General features: G+C 43.3%; 2 protein-coding genes across 2 annotated transcripts; both read right to left on the bottom strand.

Moving 5' to 3' along the window:
- Positions 1-907: 907 nt before the first annotated feature.
- Positions 908-6,366, bottom strand: LOC125697510 (cytochrome P450 2J6-like). The gene is made up of 9 exons (XM_048954795.1): positions 6,196-6,366; positions 5,704-5,866; positions 5,214-5,363; positions 4,624-4,784; positions 3,753-3,923; positions 3,035-3,176; positions 1,924-2,111; positions 1,420-1,561; positions 908-1,086 (listed from the first exon to the last, which is right to left on the bottom strand). Exons 1-9 carry the CDS (start codon positions 6,364-6,366, stop codon positions 908-910), a joined length of 1,467 nt encoding a protein of 488 aa, XP_048810752.1.
- A 3,144-nt stretch (positions 6,367-9,510) lies between these two features.
- Positions 9,511-14,881, bottom strand: LOC125697509 (cytochrome P450 2J2-like). The gene is made up of 9 exons (XM_048954794.1): positions 14,717-14,881; positions 13,876-14,038; positions 12,880-13,029; positions 12,520-12,680; positions 11,717-11,893; positions 11,355-11,496; positions 10,631-10,818; positions 9,974-10,115; positions 9,511-9,819 (listed from the first exon to the last, which is right to left on the bottom strand). The coding sequence occupies exons 1-9, from the start codon at positions 14,879-14,881 to the stop codon at positions 9,641-9,643; spliced, it is 1,467 nt and encodes a 488-aa protein (XP_048810751.1). The 3' UTR covers positions 9,511-9,640.
- Positions 14,882-17,239: the final 2,358 nt, after the last annotated feature.

The raw sequence follows: 17,239 nt of genomic DNA, 5'->3' as shown, positions 1-17,239 counted from the left end.
TCACCAGTGCTGCCCATTAACCCATGTCTCTTTGTGCCCCATCACCAGTGCTGCCCATTAACCCGTGTCCCTTTGTGCCCCATCACCAGTGCTGCCCATTAACCCACGTCCCTTTGTGCCCCATCACCAGTGCTGCCCGTTAACCCATGTCCCTTTGTGCCCCATCACCAGTGCTGCCCATTAACCCGTGTCCCTTTGTGCCCCATCACCAGTGCTGCCCATTAACCCGTGTCCCTTTGTGCCCCATCACCAGTGCTGCCCATTAACCCACGTCCCTTTGTGCCCCATCACCAGTGCTGCCCGTTAACCCATGTCCCTTTGTGCCCCATCACCAGTGCTGCCCATTAACCCGTGTCCCTTTGTGCCCCATCACCAGTGCTGCCCATTAACCCATGTCCCTTTGTGCCACATCTCCTTGGTTCTTGAACTCCATCCCTCCTGTTACAACAACGTACTTGTTATCTCAGACACATCATCGGCCTCTTCAGAAAGTGTCCCCCAAGATCTTCTGACTCCTCCATTCACCAATATCTGGGGACAGACTAAAAGACCTCTACACCCATCACCACAAGTACAACTGTGGTTTATGAGAAAGAACACACAGATATTTGACCACAATACTTCTAATTTATAGACCTCATTCAAGTTCTTTCTCTCTTGACGCTGTTCTAATAAGTAAGACCTAATTCTGATTCTTCCCTTTGTATCTTTATTCACTACACACTGGGACAAATACACCAAGTGTTGACAACAAGAACAAAGTACTGACTTTACAGGATGCAACTGTCCAAAAAGCATTTTTCAGTGTAATAATTGACCAAATCAAAAGGAAGGCAAAAATCTTAAGACACAGTAAGTGGAATCCACATGCAGAATCACGCAGACTGAATCTGTATGGCACCGTTTCCTATCGAGGAATGGCACAGAGCTGGTGTGGAGGTGGCTTCATTGTAGTGGAAAAAACAAACTTGGTGTTGACTTCTTTCACTCCATCTGGCAGGGTGAAGGTGAACGCCTGCATCAGGGTGCAGAAGATGATGAAAAGCTCCAGCCTTGCCAGCAGTTCCCCCATGCATGCACGGTGCCCTGGGATAAGAGAGAGAAGGCAAAGGATTTCTATCAAAACCTTCTATCTATCTTTCAAGCTCTGGGCTTATTAGCATTATGAATCTTTCTGCTATTGTTGTGATAACTGGGTCTCTGCTACAAGAGAAGCCAGATCTTTTCCAAGGAAAAGGCCTCCCATCCCTTCTCTTTCAATCTTTCCCAGTTGCAATTGGGCTTTTCTCCTCCTGGAGATGTTAAAGACATTGGAATGTATTTCTATACCTCTTTGTAGGTGCCTCCACAGTTCACACAGAGGAGCGAGCGGATCTTTAGTTACTGTCACATCAGTCAGTCCCTGCTCAGTGCATTTACCTATTGAGAATGGTAAGAATGCTTCTCTGTGTACAAAGTTTCCATCTTTATCAAGGAAGTGTCCCGGGTTGAACTGATCAGGTGTTTCCCATTTTTCAGGATCGGACAGAACAGAGTCAATATTGACCAGAACGATGGTGTCCTGAAAAAAAGAGTTCATCTGTTAAAGTGCATTGGTTTTACTTTTCCTATTGCTATTGCATTCTTGGCTTTTCAGCAACGGAATGAGTAACAGCTCAATTTTCCTCTTTGTTACGCTGTCATTTCTGCAGTGCCGTCGTTGCTTTGAGCAGATCCATAAAGAAGGGATGAAAATGCAACCAAAGGAAAGGAACTGAAGGGAGAACGTCTAGAGCCAGCCCTAATGCAACTTATGGCTACAGAGCTTGAAAATGTTTCAGATTCAGATTATGAAGACACTGCATTTAGAATCTTGCAGTGTGAAAATAATTTCGTATTTCCAAGGTTTTCAAGTAGAAAACGTGCAGCGTGCTTGTTGAGTACCTTTGGAATGGGAAATCCCAGCAGCTCCGTGTCCTTCACAGTATATCTGGGAAGTGCAATTAAGACAATATTACTGTATCGTTGGATTTCATGAATTACAGCATTTGTGTACGGCAAGTTTTTTCTGTCTGTGTAGCAAATTAAACGGGAACTGCCCAGGACTGCATCCAGCTCCTGATGGACTTTCTCTGGAATGAAACAGTCAGCTTTAAATGCACAATAATCTGTAAACCCTACAGTCACCCTTTCTCCTCTTTTTTTGTGGTTATAATTATACCCATTGGGTTTTTTTTACAGTTATGATTATATCCAGTAAGGTGAAAAACATATCAAAAAGGAAAAAAAATCAACTTCCCACGTGGATCAGCTAAATGAAATAATAATCCCTTATAAAGAGACTGGTTTAGAAACTGGGCAAGGTTCAGTCTTCACTCAGAATCATACAGGAATGAATTGAAAAGGCAATTTCTGCGCTGAAATGGCCTGATTAATACCACAGCCTTGATTATTGGAATTTGATTGATTCTGTGCATCAGGAAACTCAGAGAGGCTGACAGACCTGGTTGTGAGCATTCAGCACATGCACTGCAGTCTCAAATTTAGGTCTTTTGAAGGGCCATGAGTTAACGACTGTGGGAAGTCCCTTCTCTTTATTACCTCTGTTTTCTCCCGCCAGTCTCCTTTTGCTGGAAAGTACTCAGGAGCAAATGGAACAGCAGGAGCCACAAATCAAAGACCCATCAAGTGCTCATGGAAGGTCTGACCAATCGTAAGTGGAGGGGCAGGGGGCAAAAAACCTCATCCTAGAGCGGATCAGATGGATCGCACCCTGAATTCTGAGAAGATCTCCTAGAAATGAAGCCTGAAAGGATTCTTTGTGAAAACTGTGGCACTGAGGGACATGGGTTAGTGGGCATGGTGGTGACAGTCAGCCTAGATGGCCTTAGTAATGTTTCCCAACCTTAATGATTCTGTGTATGAAGAAACAGATGCATGCAGTTCACCTGATTCACGCTCTACACATTTGCTTCTCTGCTGTTCTTTAATTGGCTCCTCTACTATTTGAACGTGTGTATGATTTCTAAGAAGCAGCAAAACTGTGTATGCTTACCTTGAACATCAGGATAAGCCACCATGTAAAGCAATGCCCAACGCAAAGTGGTGGCTGTTGTTTCTGTGCCAGCCAGGAAAAGGTCAAAAACATTCTGTGTCAAATTGGCCTTGTCATATGTAGCACCAGCATCTTCTTTGGACTGCATACATGAAAGGCAAAGAGCAAGTTAAGGTACAAAAAGAGAAGCAAAGCACCTTCTTGTATCACAGAAATGTTCGCTCATACTACCCAAAGTGGCAAAAAATGAAACAAAAACCTGAAGGGCTAGGAAAAAAAAAACCTTATTGAATAATACGAAGACATTTTCTAATATTCCCCAGTGTATTTGCAAATTTATCCTGCCTCTGTGCTCATGCTGTTTGCCAACCATGACAAATTTATGCATTCACTCATGCTTTCCACTCTTGCTGCAAATCCCTCTACAGTTTGTGTTCTTAACCTAGAGAATAACAGAGCTACAGAGCTTAATAGCAGCTCTATTACTGTGCTTACAAGAAATCTACCTGCAAACCTACTCACATTACTACTTCATCCTCCTCCTCCCATCCCACAGTTTCAGCTTTTGGGTTTTTTTTTCTCTATTTCATCCAACTGTAAGCTTTTCTAGGCAGAGATTTTATATTTCCTTAACTGCTATTAAACACCATAATAATTAAAGGAATACTTAAAATCCCCATTTGTCAGTGGAGCCTAAGAGAAGCTGCTAGACACTCACTTTAGCCATCTGATCCAAATAGTAACCAATAAAATCTTGATTTCCATCTGTTTTTCCTTTGTGGCTTTCAATTTCCTCTTCTAATAGAGCCCTCATAGTACGTATACTGGCCAAAGCCTTCTTACACCGTGTTAGAAAACAGGTTGCAATCCAGGGAAGTCGATCGTGGACCTGTAGAAGAGGTAATTTAGATATGTGGTGTTACTGACATCAGCATACTAAATTCGAATCCTAATATAGGACTGTAGGTAGCGGAAGAAGGGAATGAAAGACTCCAATGACTGTATCTTCATCACTGCCTCAAAAGGATATTGCCTACCTGGTAACGTATTAAAGGTTTTCTTAGTCCTTATTTTGGGATAAAAAAACATAAGGATTTTTAATTTCTCATTTATTTTTAACCAAAAGTACCAAATTGATCCTCAGATTAGCTAAGAACTGAGTTATGGTTGCTTTCAGTTAGTGAGAGATAGTGAAAAATCATGCAAGGTGCAAAGCCTGCCAAGTTCCAGCCATGTACATTGGTAACATGACTTCTTGCCCATATTCAGCGTTGTGGGTCCCATCTGTAAATGGTTAATGGTACAACTGCCCTGGTTTCAGGCTGTCTGTCCCACTGCTTTCGCAGCTGGAGTCACGACTTCACGCAGAATCACAACAGCAAATTGTTCTGTCCACTGAACCAGATGTTACAGTGGGAGCTGCTGCCATCAGTGGGGCAAACATCAGTTTGGAACGGGCCGTCTGGAAGTACATTCCAATGTGTGCTTCAGTACCTCTAGGTGCACCAGCACTCATTTTTGTCACAAAACCAGCCAGGTGCCTTTGCATTATCTGTGTATAAAATAATATAAAAAATCATTATCCTCACATAAAATGAGATGCTGTTTGCAAATGCTGAAATATCGTCCACAGCTTCAACCAAGCGGAGAAATCTTTTGTCTTCTATGGAGAAGCGGTGTCCCAAAATCAGAGCAGAAATTACATTGGAGACAGCATGAGTAACAGGCACAGTGGGGTCCACAGGTTTTCCTGTGAACACAGCGAGCAGTTTCACCATTAACACCAATTCTGCTTTTTCCCACTGAGCAGAAAGCTGGAGAGATACAACCATTGAGTCATTAGGGTTGGAAAAGACCTCCAAGATCACCAAGTCCAACCCCAACCCATCCCCACCATGCCCTCAGTGCCACATCTCCACGGTTCTTGAACTCCAAATAACATTTTACCAAATCCACTTCATGCTGTTACATTATAAGATGGAAAATTGCAATTTGTCAGCAAAATATATGAGTAAAAATAACTTCAGACAGCCAAAACATTGCTGTTGATTAAATAAAACAGCGAGATGGACAGAGGAAATGGAATTTATAGTGGTAATAAGGAAAACATACCCCTTTCAGAGAGCCTTGGCATCCTGTTTGGCAATAATTGGTAGTAAAAAAGGATAGAGGCACGTACCTTTGGTGTTCCGCAGGTACTGAACCAGGTGACGGGCTTCCTCCTGGATTTGACACTCCTGGCTTTGTTTCCCTACTCCTAATTTCCTCATTGTTAGGAGCCCAAAGCGCCGCTGTTGCTTCCAGAGATGACCATTAGAGAACATAACACCTAGGAGCATAATGAGTTAATGCTTTATGGATGAATGAATTGAAACTGTTCATGTTTCAAAGATGTTTCCCCGTCATGCTAATCTTTCTCAGTTTTTGCCAGCAGATCTGTAGCATTCCTCTTTCCCTTTCCTTCCTCCTTCCTTCCAGTCTTGCCATTTATATCCCATATAGAAACTCCTGCCACAGCTGCATTCTGCCATTGTTGTTACAAGAGAACCCAAACAGAGGCGTTTCATAAAACCTCGTGGAAATATTAACCTGTATTCCATGTACATTAGGCACTGTTTCCAAAACCACAGTTAGAATTTATCAGAAAGGTCTGTGAAGATAATAGTTACCATTTCCATTTGTCAAAAACTTGAAGGCTCTGCTTAACGGCCTCCCAGCAACCTCTTCAGCATGGGCAGTCATCCCCTCCTTCACTGCCTGGTACCCTTGTAGAACAACTACAGGTACGCTTGTAAGCCATAAGGTGAAAATCTTGCCATACGTGCTGGCCATCTGTAGAACAAAAGAGTGTCACAACAACACAAGTGAGAACTGGCATACTAAAATCCAGCAAGGTCAGGCTGGACGGGGCCCTGATCACCTGATGGAGCTGTGGGTGTCCCTGTTCATTGCAGGGAGTTGGACAGGTTGGACTTTAAGCATCCCTTCCAACTCAAACGGTTCTATGACTTCATGATTCTACATTTAACTGGTCCCCACTGATTTGCACATTCATACAGTTGAGAATAAATCTCTCTCCAGCATTGAGAAGAAAACAAAAACTTGCCTTCATTCTTCAGCCAGCTGATGAGTCCACCAATGTGCTGCCTGAACATACATACCTGGTTAAGGAAGTCATGGTGAATTTGGAACTTCATCTGCAGCAGATTCCCAAAGAGGGGGAGTGGAGCTGGTCCAGGAGGAAGCTGTCTTCGCTTCCGTTGCATTCCCAGGAACTGCATGAGCAGAAGAGAGGCTGCCAAACATACAAGCACTACACTCACTGTTAACATTTCCCTTCTGATTTACACGGTGAGCTTGTCTCTGAAAAACTGCTACGTAAAGAGAGGGCAGATCCATTTATCTTGTTCTGCTGGTACCTCCCCAAGAAGAAAATGTGCAGACTTCCGTTCTTCCTTCTTTATCACTTTCCTTTACCTTCTGATCCCAGAGAATAACATGTTGCTTTCATGCACGTGGCATTGCTCCATTACATTACAGCCACAAATCCAGCAAGTGTTGGTCCTTCAAGGGATACCAAATGCAGCTAATTACACACTGAGACCACGTAACAAAAATCCCTGCTAAAGCTGCTGGTTTCATCAGGGACCTCTTACAAGAGCAGAGAAAACCAACAGAGCTTTCTGGGGGTGCTGCACAGGTAGGTGAGGCTGTGAGGTTGTGATGATCAAGCAGAACAAGGAATTTCTTCAGCCACTGCCTCCAGCAGAAATAAAGATGACATCTTCACGAGCCTCTTTCACAAGTGCACTCCTGCAATCAAGCAGCTCCACTGGGGAGCTGTGCTTTGCTGCTCCTTCATGCAGAGGAGGCCACAAGGACAGTGCAGCTCCGGTGCTGCTTTGGCATTCTCCCAGGAGCAGCATCAGCTTAAAGTCAAGCTCACCTGGCTCCAGCTGGGGCACGTGGCACTCTGGGAGGTCACCCAGATGGCTTAGCTGCACACTTGCCAACCTTATCCACTTCAGAGACAACTTGGAGTTCCTTTCTTGTGGCATTGTCATTTTCTCTGTCTCAAACGACTCCCACCTCTAAAAGCAGCATTACCCAAAGTCTTCTCATGTGGAGGAAGTCGTGATGGAAGCAGCTGTGCTGGGAGGACACCCCAAACAGAACCGCTGTCCTTCGCCAGTTTTCTCTGCAAGGAACACAGCGTGCAATTTCCTGGGTGTCGCTGACTCTGCATTGCTCTGGCCTTTGAGCAGAACTGGACTCAGGGCTCCAGGCATGGCCTCACCAGTGCTGAACAGTAGGGAAGGATCACTTACCTTGACCTGCTGGCAACACTGTGACCCTTGTGGGACTTTGCTAGTCACTGGCCCCCACCCAGACCTCACATCACTGAGCATCACCCCCTGAGCCCCATCATTGAACCAGTTCTCTGTTCACTCCTCTGTCTGCCCATCCAACCTGTAGCTCGACAATTTATCAATGGCAATCTTATATGGGACAGCATCAGTGTCCTTACTGAGGTGCCACATTCACTGCTGTCTCCCTGTCCATCACGCTGATCGTTTCACTGCAGAGATTCATCCCATTGGCCAAGCACAACTTTCCTTTGGAAGCATTAGCCTTCATCAACAAATGAAATTGAGAAATTCAAATTGGTAAATTGAGAAATATCATAATAATACAGTAAGAATACAAGCAAAATAAAAATGCCAAACTAGTCATTATTAAAGATTATGGTGTTACTGAAAATACCAGGGTGGGTGGGTAGAACATACATAAAAAAATAGATTTGTTTGCTGACCAGCTCAAAGCTGCCTGTAAGCCTTTTTGAAATACTGAGATTAAATGTTTATGAAAGCCATTTGATACTTGCCACTATGTACTTTCGTAAAGTTAAGACTGTTCCCATGTGCTTCAGGTTGTCACAATTGTTTGGACACTGATTTGCACAAGTCAAGAACACGCTTAAAAGTTTTGGCTTCGTTCTGTTGGTTTAGGGTGAGAAAGACTTTTGCTTCCATGCTGACCTTGGTGCATTGTTGCAATCACTTCTGTAGACAGAATCATGCTGACTGAGATCCATTTGTTCATGATTTGGGGGACGTGGTACCATCATGTTGACAGAAGACCACACAGTTGAGGAAGATCCTGGACAGGACAGAAGCGGCAGGAAGATTTGTTATGAGCTCTCACAATGGGATCAAACTGCAGTGCTGACCTGCTTCTGCAGTAAGAATGACAGATACTACAGCCACAGTTTGGGAACCACAAGTCTGGGTATCAGCGGAGAAAAGTACTGGGTATTTTAACAATGATATGAAACCTCCATAGCACTTGGGATGGAAATTAGGAACAAACTGCCTAATATATCACATGCAGCAGCTGAGAAACATGCAAGCACAAAATATTCCTTACTCAAGTTTGTTGCAAAACAGCAACCACCACAGGTTCAGGATCTATTTAAAAACACAAAATTAAATTGCACAAATTACTGCTAAGTGAAAGATTCCTCCAGTGCCAGCAAGCTTACTGCTTGATCTTTATCTAGCGCATTTCCTTTTGCCCACTGGAGTTTTGGCTTCCTCCTTTTCATAGAATAGTTGGGTCATCCAGTTCCAAGCCTTTGCTGCAGGCTGGTTGCTGCCCACCACATCAAGCTGCCTGAACTGACCTTGAACACCTCCGCAACCTGTGCAGAGCCTCACCACTCTCTGAGTAAACAGTTTCTTCCTAACATCCAACCTAAATCTCCCCTCTTCTGGCTTATAGCCATTAGCTCAGCTACTGGAAAGCCGTGTGCTGTGCTGAGTTCTGCTCCAAGCCTCTGTGCTCATGAAAAGAAGTTTGCCTCTTGAGAAACAACAGCAATATTCCCTGCCCTGTGTAGACACAGCAGCTGGAGCACAGCTCATTCAGAGATTCCTGGACAACTCTTCCTCCATGAAACCATCCTAGGGGCTCAGAGCCACCACCTTTGGGAAACGTTTCTGTATCCCACTCTGGAATTGAGAATCAGAGGACCGTTAGAGTTGGAAGAGACCCTTACATGCCATGTGCTCCAACCCCCTGCTCTGAACAGGGACACCCACAGCTCCATCAGGTGCTCAGAGCCCCATCCAGCCTGACCTTGGGTGGCCACCACCTCTCTGGGCAACCTGTGCCAGTGCCTCATCACCTTCACTGTCATTTTTTTTCTTCTATCCAGTCTAAATCTCCTCTCTTTTAGTTTGAAAATATGCATGAATGCATAGAAATGCATGGGAATGATGGGAGGCATCCCTCAGGACCTAGCTTTAACGTTTGTTTTCCCGCATTAGGATTCCTATTGAGCCTTGAAGTAAGACCAGACACTAATAATTTTCTGTGTTTATTTCATTTCTAATATATAAGAAAAAGTTTACATAGATTTTCCATATGCCAAGAAAAGGAAAACCAGAATATTTTTCAGGTCCAGCTTCCTAAAAACGTGACACAACAGTTCAGATTCACGCTGAACTTGGTCTAGAAATGCGGAATACAAAAGGTACAGAAAAGGTCAGTACACTTGCAAACCCCTGGGAGTTCCTCTTCCCCAAATCTACCATATGCTGCAACCTAGCGAAGAACTGCACAGAGTTTATATGGGTGAGGTTTCATCGTGCTCCCAAAGACAAAGCTCAGGTTGATCTCCTTATCTCCTTCTGGTGGGGTGAACTTGAATGTCTGCAGCAGGCTGCAGAAGATGATGAAAAGCTCCATCTTGGCCATCACCTCTCCCAGGCACACACGATGACCTGCAGGGGAAGGGGAAATGCAGTCAGTCCCCGGACCAGGCTGGAACCTTACACTTTCTGTCATTACACTCCCTTTGTTTTGCTTTTCTTCCACAAGGAAAATATTACTGCTTCACACTCAGAGTCTAACTCGGTTGGTTATCAGCACACCTACCTGCTGAGAAGGCTAGGAACGCCTCTCGGATCACAAAATTCCCATCCTTGTCCAAGAAATGACCAGGGTTGAACTGGTGAGGGGTCTCCCAATACTCAGGGTCAAAAAGAGTTGAGTCTATGTTTGCCATGATGATGGTACCCTGCAAGGAAAATGCTGTAGGCTCAGTTCTGCCTCTGGATTTCTCAAACATCAAGAACAAAAGGGCACAAATGAATTCCACATAGAGTCTGTGGCACTGCTGGGCACATGGTTAGAATAGAACAAGTTTTTTATCGGGAAAAAATGCTTAGTCACAAACTAAGTCCTATTTTGTTGAGGCTTTTATAGTGTTTTTTTGTGTGTTTGTTTCTTCAAAAAATGAAGAAACCTCCATATATCAGCTTCAGACATTTCCCTGCTTTATTCCCTTCATGCCTCCTTTTCCATTCTGTTAGCAAATGCAACAGAATGAAGGGTATGAGGTTATTCACCTTCTTATCCTAAACCGAGCAAAATGATTTTCCCAATTCTGACAAGCTTTGATAGATTTAGAAATGAAAAACAGTGCCCCCTGCAATCCGAGCAGCACATTTTAACTCCTAATTGTCAAGGCAAAGGGAGAGCACAGAGCAGTGCTGTGCAGGAAGATGTGGCCAAAGATGACAGACAGGATACCTTCGGAACCTGATAACCCAACAGGGTTGTATCCTTCACTGCTTGTCTAGGAATGGTGATTAAAATAATGCTGCTAAAGCGGATGATCTCATGAATCACAGCATTTGTGTAAGGCAGTTTCTTCCGATCCTCGTAGTCGATTTGGTGGGAAGAACCCAGAACAGCATCCAGCTCCTTTTGGACTTTCTCTAGGAAGGAAAAAAAAAAAAACCAACACAACAACTGTATATGTAGAATTTTGCATGAAATGGCTGCCTTTTCAGTTTCAGATTATTAGCAGAAACAGAAAAAAATAAAATACGTAAATAAATTATACTTCTTATATCCTAAAATGTAAATACAACTATTTAGGTGCTACTCAACTACAGTCTGATATTTCCCAAATTTTAAGTTCTGTGGTTAGATCATCAAGCTCAATAGATATATTGATCTTCATAGTTAAAGGAAGGGGAGCAAATTAATTAAACAAGAATTTCTGAGCAATAGGTTAAACTCAAGCTTGGTTCTAGACTAGCTTGAAAAGGTGATCGTAAAGAAAATAAATAAAATAACTATGTAGAACAGACAATTGATCTTCTTGAAAGATAGAATCACAGAATCACCAAGGCTGGAAAAGGCCTCCAAGATCATCCATCCAACCATCCGCCTCTCACCAGTATTCCCCACTAAACCATGTCCCTCCGTACCACATCCACGCATCTCCATGTCCGTGTCTCTGACTCACCTTGGATGTGTGGATAAGCCACCATGTAGAGCAGTGCCCAACGTAGAGTGGTGGCGGTGGTCTCTGAGCCACCCAGGAAGAGATCAAAAACAGACTGCAACATGTTTTCTTCATCATAGGTAGAATTTGGGATGTTTTTAGTCTACGGGTGTCAATGAGAAAGGTGAAATAATAGCACAGAATCCAGCTAAATATCTACATCTTTAAAATCACCCATTGCACACCCTGCCCTCAGGATCCCAGAGTACAAAAATAACAAGTGTACTATTTTACACTTCTGAAACAGGTTATTGGCTATTCAAGGTTCATATTTGAATTCCTTAAGAATAGCATCTGCATCAACTCCAGCACAAATTACTCACTTTCTCCATCTGATCCAGGTAAAAGTCAATGAAATCATTTGGTTCATCCACTCTGCATCTCTCCCTATGACTTTTGATCTCCTGCCTTATGAAAGAACGAATAAAATTACAGCAAGATTCTATTTTTCGTATGGGTCCTGGGAGGTGCCCTAAAGGCCATGGGAGAATTTCAAATATCTGTGGAGCAAGCATTCAACACAGCTGCTGTAAGTTATACAACACAAGCAAGGCCATACAGAAATACAGTGCAGACATTTTTGGTGATGAGTTACTGAGTCAGTTTCAACCTTGGATTCCTACCTTTGCTGCATAACTCAATTCGTATCTGCCCTGTTAATTCATCAACAGAAGAATCCCGTTTTGCAGATAGGTCTGTTTTGCATGCATTAACGGTGATACAGTCAATATTAATATATATTACCTCGATATATAAGAAAAAAAAAACAATCTCTTTTACTCCAGTACAATGAATATCACTTTTCAACTTTCTAATAGCAGTTTCAGAATTCAGAAATTTCAACATCCCAAGCACTTTCCTTTCCTGGGAAATTCTAATAAAAATTATTAATATAACGGTTGAACAATGCCACGTCCAAAGCACTTCAAATCCAATTCATATTCATGGTCGGTAATTTTTGTAAAATCAGCATTTAATGTGCACTAAATACTGCAATAACTCCGACAATATATAATGATATAATTATTATGGCATAAAAATTGTCTAATTACTATTACCCCATAGCGCAATAAATATCGTGTTCAATAGTTAAATAATTTGCATGTTAAATGAGCCATTTTCTCACGTAGTAAACGTAGCTGTTCCCAAAAGCCACAATCTCATTGTATGCTTCCATCAGCTGGCGGAAAGTCTCATCCTGCAGGGAGAAATGATGCCCAAACACCACAGCACAGATCACATTGGAGACCGCGTGAACGATGGGGAAGGAAGGGTCAACAGCTCTTCCTGCAAACACAGAGAAGCGTTGGTGACAAAAACACCAGCTGCTTTGCTATTCTGAAAGCAAGCTCACAGTGAGGTTTTGTCACAGATATCCCCTGTGCTATTTATTTCTGGAGCAAAAATAACCTTTCCCCTCTGTGTTACACAAACTACACGCCGTGTCAAAACCACGACCGCGCTCCCGACCACCTCGGTGCCGTACCATCTGTGCTCCTGAAGAACTCCACCAAGTGCCGGGCCTCGGTTTGTATCCCACGTTCCATCCCTTTATTCCCCATTCCCAGTTTCCGGAGAGTCGCAATTCCAAAACGTCTCTGATCTTTCCAGATGAGACCATTTGAAACCAGGATACCTTCAGCCATCAAGAACCAATTGGATGCCATGTTAGTATTCATGTAACGTTGATACTTGCTTGCAAGCTATGTTTGCCAACATAGTCTTGTCTCCCTACAGATGTTGTGTCACCACTGCAGGAGTGGCAGAGAGCTTTCCTCAGCCGACAGTACGTTCAGTTTTCTACCACCTGGAAATACGATGGTCCCTCGCACTAAGCTGCTCAAAGCCTGGAGACCTTTCTGAGGAGCCCATTGGAGAGGTCTGCAGGTTTCCTGTTCTCGTTCTCCTATGCTTGCACGGATACGAGGCTGGTGGAAACCAGTTTAGCCACTCCTGTTTCAAATACAGAACTCTATCCTCCGTCCACCAAAATTCATCAGTGCCTGATGTAAACAATAGCACAATAAAAACTTCTAAACAAGGACACATTGCACCTGCAGTCTCACTAATGCATCTAAAACTCCAGTGCTGTGGGACATCCCCAAGGGCCACTTCTTGTTCAACAGCTCAGTGCATGCTTTCTCCATTGCAGCCATTGTGTAAACAAGCAACTGAGAGCTTCAAAAATTACTTCAGCCTCTGCTCCTCAAGCTCCAGATGAAGGATTGAAAGGCATCAGATGGATTATTTCAAAGCAAGGCACGAACTTAGACACCAATAATGGATAAATTAGATTAGCAAGTACAAACACTGCTGCTTTGGTAAGATTCTGGAACACACGTGTGATAGTGGGGTGGAGGAGACAACTGAGGAATGCTGCAGAATTGTTTTATTTTGTTTCTCATGAGCAAATGGAATGGGTAAACAGGGAACTAAGAGCTTGTTAGCAGACAAAGTCCTTCAGCAGATGTATGCATCTCACCTTTTCCAGAAGAAAATCTGTTGAACAAGTGGGTCTGTAGCCGCCCAGAAACATCCTCTGAGTTGGTGGTGAGACCATCTTTCACCGCTTTGAAACCATACAGCACCACGACGGGTTTGTGGCCCAGCCACAGGGTACAGATGTTCCCATAGGTTTTTGCTAGCTGCACATTAGTTGATGCAAAACAAAACAAACAAACCAAAAAACTATTGGAGAAACATCAACCAAACTGCACACACAATGGGGTCTTCTCTTCCCACTTGATGCTACCCTGGGGTTCAGGAAATGAAGAGGGGAAAATGCTTTTGTTCTCTGATGGGAACATTCATGAGAGTAAAGCTGTGGCACTGCTCTGGGATCCCACTATTCACAGCGATGTGAACGGTCAAAAGAACAGCTGCTCTTGCTCTTTTTAACACATAGGGTTGTCTTTGGGATAATAATGACTGTGGAAATGCTCCTGGCTGGGTATTTACAGCTCACATTAGGTTTCATATGAAAGTTCAGCTGTCCAATGTCAGTTACATTTTTCAACTCATTTCATTTCCTCAGCCAAAAAAACTAGAACTACTCGAAATTACACATTTACATACAGAACGTTGGAAAAACAGGTTCAAACATGCTGAAATCCTCCATTTGTCTTTAACCTGAAGACATCATATCCCAACATTCATTTATATCAGGAGCCTGTAGATTTTATTTGACTCCTTGAGGCACTACATTTAACTTCCATGACCCTCTTTCCTCCACTTGAAGTTCTCATAACCAAATACCGGCCTATCAACAGCCATCATCATTGGTTACAGCTTTTGCTCCTTCTCTCCCATCCACAAACACGTACCTTTTTCAGGCTCCCATGGTCAGCTCTAAAATTTACCCACCACAGGCTTCCAATGATGGGAAACGGGATCGGGCCAGGAGGAAACCGGCGACTTCTCCATTGCAGCCTCAGGAACTGCAAACCCAGCAGAAACAAAACCAGGGATAATAGCATCACAGTCACCATTTCACACCTCCAAACTGGTCTGTCACCGAGAAAGCTGTTATTAATCTGTTAAACTGACTCTGTTGTTCTACGTAACTCTTCCCAAAGAGAATCAATTGTGTCACATCCAAACCTTCTTCCCTACCACATTTCTCCAACAAAATGAAGAGCGTTTCCACCTCTGAGCATACTTAATACATTGCTATGCTGCAATATGCTAATAGCTGCCATCACATTGACATCCAACCAATGCCAGAAGGCAGGCACTTCATTCTGACTTGCATCTGATATTCAGAAACGTCCCATTGAGCAATTGGTTTGGTTGGAGGTGTCACTCACAGCACTGGCTATGTGCAAGCTGAGAGCTGGGATACTAAACTGGAGATTTTGGCGTGCCTGCCTGTGTGCAGTTTGTTGCTTTTGTTTGTTTTTCCATATTTGTGCATGTTTTTAAAAGAAAAAAAAAGACATTTAGTTGTTGAGAGCTTATAGATTTCCCTGCTGTCAAATGTCAACTAGTTCTGAAAATATCTGTGCTCAGTTTCTCAGTACAAAGCCTCTGCAACATCCACGTGCACATCTTCCAAACACACAACTTCCTCTTCCACCGTCCTCCTCAAGTCCTTCTGACAGGTGAAAACATTCTTTTTCCCAGAATAAATCTGTATCATGAGTGCGCTGGGGATGGGTTGATGGTTGGACCGGATGATCTTGGAGGTCTTTTCCAACCTTAACGATTCTAAGATTCTAATCCTGCTTGAAAAAGGTACTCTGTCACAGAACCACCAAGAGACCTCTCAGATCACTCAGTCCAACCATCCACGTACTACTGCTGTTTCCCCACTATGTCCCTTAGTGCAACATCTAAACGTCTCTTGAATGCCTGCATGGACAGTGACTCCACCACCTCCTTGGGCATCCTGTGCCACTGCATCACCACTCTTTCAGAGAAGAACTTCCATCCGCGTCCATTCACCCTGATCTGCATCACATTTCTCACCTGTCCTACAATTCCAATGTTTTCAGTGGCGTTACTCATTGACAAATGAATTGTCTCGCAACACAAACATAGAACTTTCAAGGTCTCTTGATCACTCTGAGGTTTATATGCCAGCTGCTTCTGATCGTGAAAAGTAGGACTGATCCCAGAGGAAGAGCTAAAAAAGAAACAGGAACAGAGTGTGACTTCTTGTCAGGAAGCCACTGGTGCCTCACGAGCCCACACTGCCTCTGGGAGAAAAATAAAACATAAAGAGACAGCTGATTGCTACTGGTTCAGTATATCACAAAAACATACATTTTGTTACAAATCCATTCAGAAAATGTTTAGTACACGTCTTGTCTGAAATCACTCCCAGCTTTCTATCAAATAGCTTCTTGTTCTGTTCAGGTTTCCCCTTGTGTAAACACAGCTATGGCTTTGCATACTTCGGCCCCATAGTTCAGTTCATGGAAATTTCATAGGCATTTCCTACACCTGTGCTTTCAGGTGGTTACTTCCCCATGTTTCTGTCCAGAGATAGACAGAAAACATAGGATCATTGAGGTTGGAAAGGACACTAAGATCATGGTGTCCAACCATTAACCCATCACCATCAACCATCATGTCACTGTGACGTGAGTGAGCTGCTTAAGGGCTTTTATTTGGTTGGTTGTTGTAACTGAAGGATTCATGGTCACTCCTTCCTACAAACCCAAACGGAGAGGAATGAGACAACTGAATTACTTCTTCTCAGTACATTGCCAGCGTCAGCCCTTAGGTCAATCAGGACATGAGACAAGCAGCCAGTGTCATGAAAATTAGTTCTCAGGATTAAAAAAGTTTTAAAGGAAAACTTTCACCTTTAAAAAAGATGAGCATTTTCTAATGACTCTGAAATATTGACTCATGTTTCAGTTTGTAATCTGCTACAAAACCCAGATCCTCACCTGCTTACTCCCACTCCGTCTTCACCATGCAAGGAAGAATAACACACAGTTACATCATGCCCTACCTTAGCAAGCAACAGGCGAATTTTTCAGGTTATTTGCCCAAATGATAAGAGAAACTGATGGGAAAAGAACAAAAAAAAAGCTAAGAACTGGGAGACAACAGTGGAAATCAGCTGGATGCAAGAAGAGTCGTGGCGATATGTCCCCATCCAACTGCTGTCTGCTAAGCAAACACTCATGTGGTGTCTCAAGGACAGCAGTAAGCATTAAGTAGCAGGTTGACCATTGCTTGCTGCTGTGTTGGGTAACAGGCAATTGCTTTGTGCATTTCAACTGCGTATATTCTGCTGGCAGAGCTGATGTGAAAGGTACTCTGCACAGAGGTGATGCAGTCAGGGTAGGCTGCAAGTAGTCACACAGAAGGGGAAAGGAAAAAAAATTAAGATA

This window comes from Lagopus muta, chromosome 9, assembly GCF_023343835.1.
Source record: "Lagopus muta isolate bLagMut1 chromosome 9, bLagMut1 primary, whole genome shotgun sequence".
In the NCBI taxonomy this organism is placed as follows: domain Eukaryota; kingdom Metazoa; phylum Chordata; class Aves; order Galliformes; family Phasianidae; genus Lagopus; species Lagopus muta.
Note: the sequence above shows the minus strand (reverse complement) of the source record. Positions and strands in the feature narration are given on the sequence as shown.

Bases quoted from the DNA above. Each gene is read 5' to 3' on its own strand.
- LOC125697510 (XM_048954795.1), bottom strand. From the start codon at position 6,366: ATGTTAACAGTGAGTGTAGTGCTTGTATGTTTGGCAGCCTCTCTTCTG. The intron at 3,924-4,623 runs GTGAGGATAATG...CCTCTTCTACAG, and splicing joins CAAACAGCATCTCATTTTAT to GTCCACGATCGACTTCCCTG. The intron at 2,112-3,034 runs GTAAGCATACAC...GTTTCATTCCAG, and splicing joins GGCTTATCCTGATGTTCAAG to AGAAAGTCCATCAGGAGCTG.
- LOC125697509 (XM_048954794.1), bottom strand. From the start codon at position 14,881: ATGGTGACTGTGATGCTATTATCCCTGGTTTTGTTTCTGCTGGGTTTG. The intron at 14,039-14,716 runs GTACGTGTTTGT...ACTAATGTGCAG, and splicing joins ACCATGGGAGCCTGAAAAAG to CTAGCAAAAACCTATGGGAA. The intron at 11,497-11,716 runs GTGAGTAATTTG...TGACACCCGTAG, and splicing joins ACCTGGATCAGATGGAGAAA to ACTAAAAACATCCCAAATTC.